At 41.3% G+C, this 2,027-nt stretch overlaps 1 protein-coding gene across 1 annotated transcript in view; it reads right to left on the bottom strand.

Annotated features, from left to right (window-relative positions):
- LOC103478919 (cAMP-dependent protein kinase inhibitor alpha) overlaps nt 1-1,799 on the bottom strand; it is a 4,020-nt gene extending 2,221 nt beyond the window's left edge. Inside the window, exons 1-2 of the mRNA XM_008433027.2 lie at nt 1,533-1,799; nt 124-331 (exon numbers count right to left, since the gene is read on the bottom strand). Coding sequence (XP_008431249.1) covers nt 124-303 — 180 coding nt within the window. The 5' untranslated portion in view covers nt 304-331; nt 1,533-1,799. The remainder of the gene's footprint in view (nt 1-123; nt 332-1,532) is intronic.
- Nucleotides 1,800-2,027: the final 228 nt, after the last annotated feature.

The following is a 2,027-nucleotide window of genomic DNA, read 5'->3' on the forward strand; positions in this document are numbered from 1 at the left end:
TTTTTTTTGATGAAGGGAATAACATTACAACATAATGTAAACCTCAGAAAAGTTTTTTTTTTTTGTAAAACTGCACCTCTAAACATTATTGTCTGTCTGTTTAATCTAGATCGACACAGAGACATAGTGGATTAATTTACCGCCTCCTCCAGCGTTGATGTGTAGCTGGGACAGAGACAGGGTGAGGGGCAGCTCTCGCCCGTCAGGGTCGGTGGGACTCTGCAGGATGTCGTGCAGGGCGTTCCGGCGGCCCGTCCTACCAGAGGCGATRAAGTCCGCATATGTGCTCTCAACGTCGGACATCTTTCGCGCATCGTTCAGACAGCAACACCTGGAACACCGAGACGGCCGCCTGGATCTTCAACACGGGCACCGCAAGCGTGTTTTACTCAACAGTAAAAAATCAGGAATTTGTTGTCGTGTAACTTCCTGTGAACTTATTTCAGGTTTTTTTTTCTAAAATAATTATGCTTTCAAAATGAATCGTGTGTTTCTGGGCCATCATAAGTTAACTTAGAATTGAAGAGTGAGAGGAAACATGACAATATTTTCAAAATTTGATTCACTAAAAATCTGAAAATCGTGATACGCCTTTACTGTATTATGAGGCCCTTTTTCTCTGATACCCCTAAATAAAAACCGTCTACAAAATGTCCACATAGGRGTGGCCAACAACAGAGTCACTTCGGACCAAAACAAATTTATTTTTCAATTCACTAAATASAGAAATATTTTCTTGAAGCAAATAAAAAGACCCACATGCTGTTTAGCAATTCGTCACTGCTGACACCAACTGTTTTGGGGGGGGAACTGCTCTTTTTTTTGTAGGTTCGCTCTGCTGGTAAGCTACCTGCCCGTTACAACAACCACTCACTTGGCACCCACAGCAAACATGAAGGATCAGGTTCTTAGAAATTGGATGTTATAAAGGAAAAACATTTTCCAGTAGAATAGGGAATATTCAAGGTTTGGTGTATTTGCAGTGCATGAACAGGGAGACTAGTTAGAGTGGATGGAAATCCTGGAGGGAAACCTGCAAGACTTCTGGAGGTTCTTGGAGATTGAAACATCCAACAAATGTGTCAGAAGGACTTGAAAATCGCTGTTTTCAGACACAATTTTAACTCAACATGCAAAGCCGGGAGATACATGCGCCTAAAGACTTGCATGAAATCAGAAGCACATTATTATTATTATTATTATTATTAATAATATTATTATTGCTATTATTATTACTATTATTCATTTTTTAAGTCATTTTTGTTATCTATTTTATTTTAACATTGTTTTTCTTTCCTCTTGCCTTTTGTTGTTCTATGGCAGACAGTCCGCATGAAACATATTAAAAACAACGAAAGTGAGATGATGTGAAACGTGAATTATAAACGCATAGCAAGGGTAAATGCTCAAATTCAAATTAACTGCACTGACGGAAGTGGCCAAATTTGAGGGAGGTCGCCAATAAAATCCCATTAAAATGTAGAAGGAGAAGATGCTTRCAGCGTTCAAGGCCTGCTTGAAACGTGTCTTACCTTTTACAGACAAAGCCACCACAGCAAACAACCCGGAGCTACATTTTGTCGGACGTGATTTCAGGAAACGGAGCGCGAGCGGCCGACATCACATCAAACGATCCAGATAAACAAACAAAACGCAGCCAAAGCTGGATTTGAAGCATTGGTTACCAAATACCCCGTGGGGTGGGGGGTAATAATCCCAGCACTGTACACACTAAGCAACGCGAGCAGTCACGGCATTTCGGACCAGAATCACATCCATAGGACGCTTTAAAAAAAAAAAAAAAGTCCTCAGTGTATCCCATAGACATAGTAGACCCCGCATTGGCTGCTCCGGCGCAGGAAATACGGCGGCCATCTTGGAGCGGTATACCCTCCTACTTTGCTCAACCAAAACAGCAGAAGATGCCTCAGCACTGAGGGATATTGTTGTTCGGATCGATGGACTATTGATGTGAGGGCTCCACAGACAACATTTCACAAGTAAGATGGACATATTATTGTGTATAT

This window comes from Poecilia reticulata, linkage group LG17, assembly GCF_000633615.1.
Source record: "Poecilia reticulata strain Guanapo linkage group LG17, Guppy_female_1.0+MT, whole genome shotgun sequence".
Taxonomy (NCBI): domain Eukaryota; kingdom Metazoa; phylum Chordata; class Actinopteri; order Cyprinodontiformes; family Poeciliidae; genus Poecilia; species Poecilia reticulata.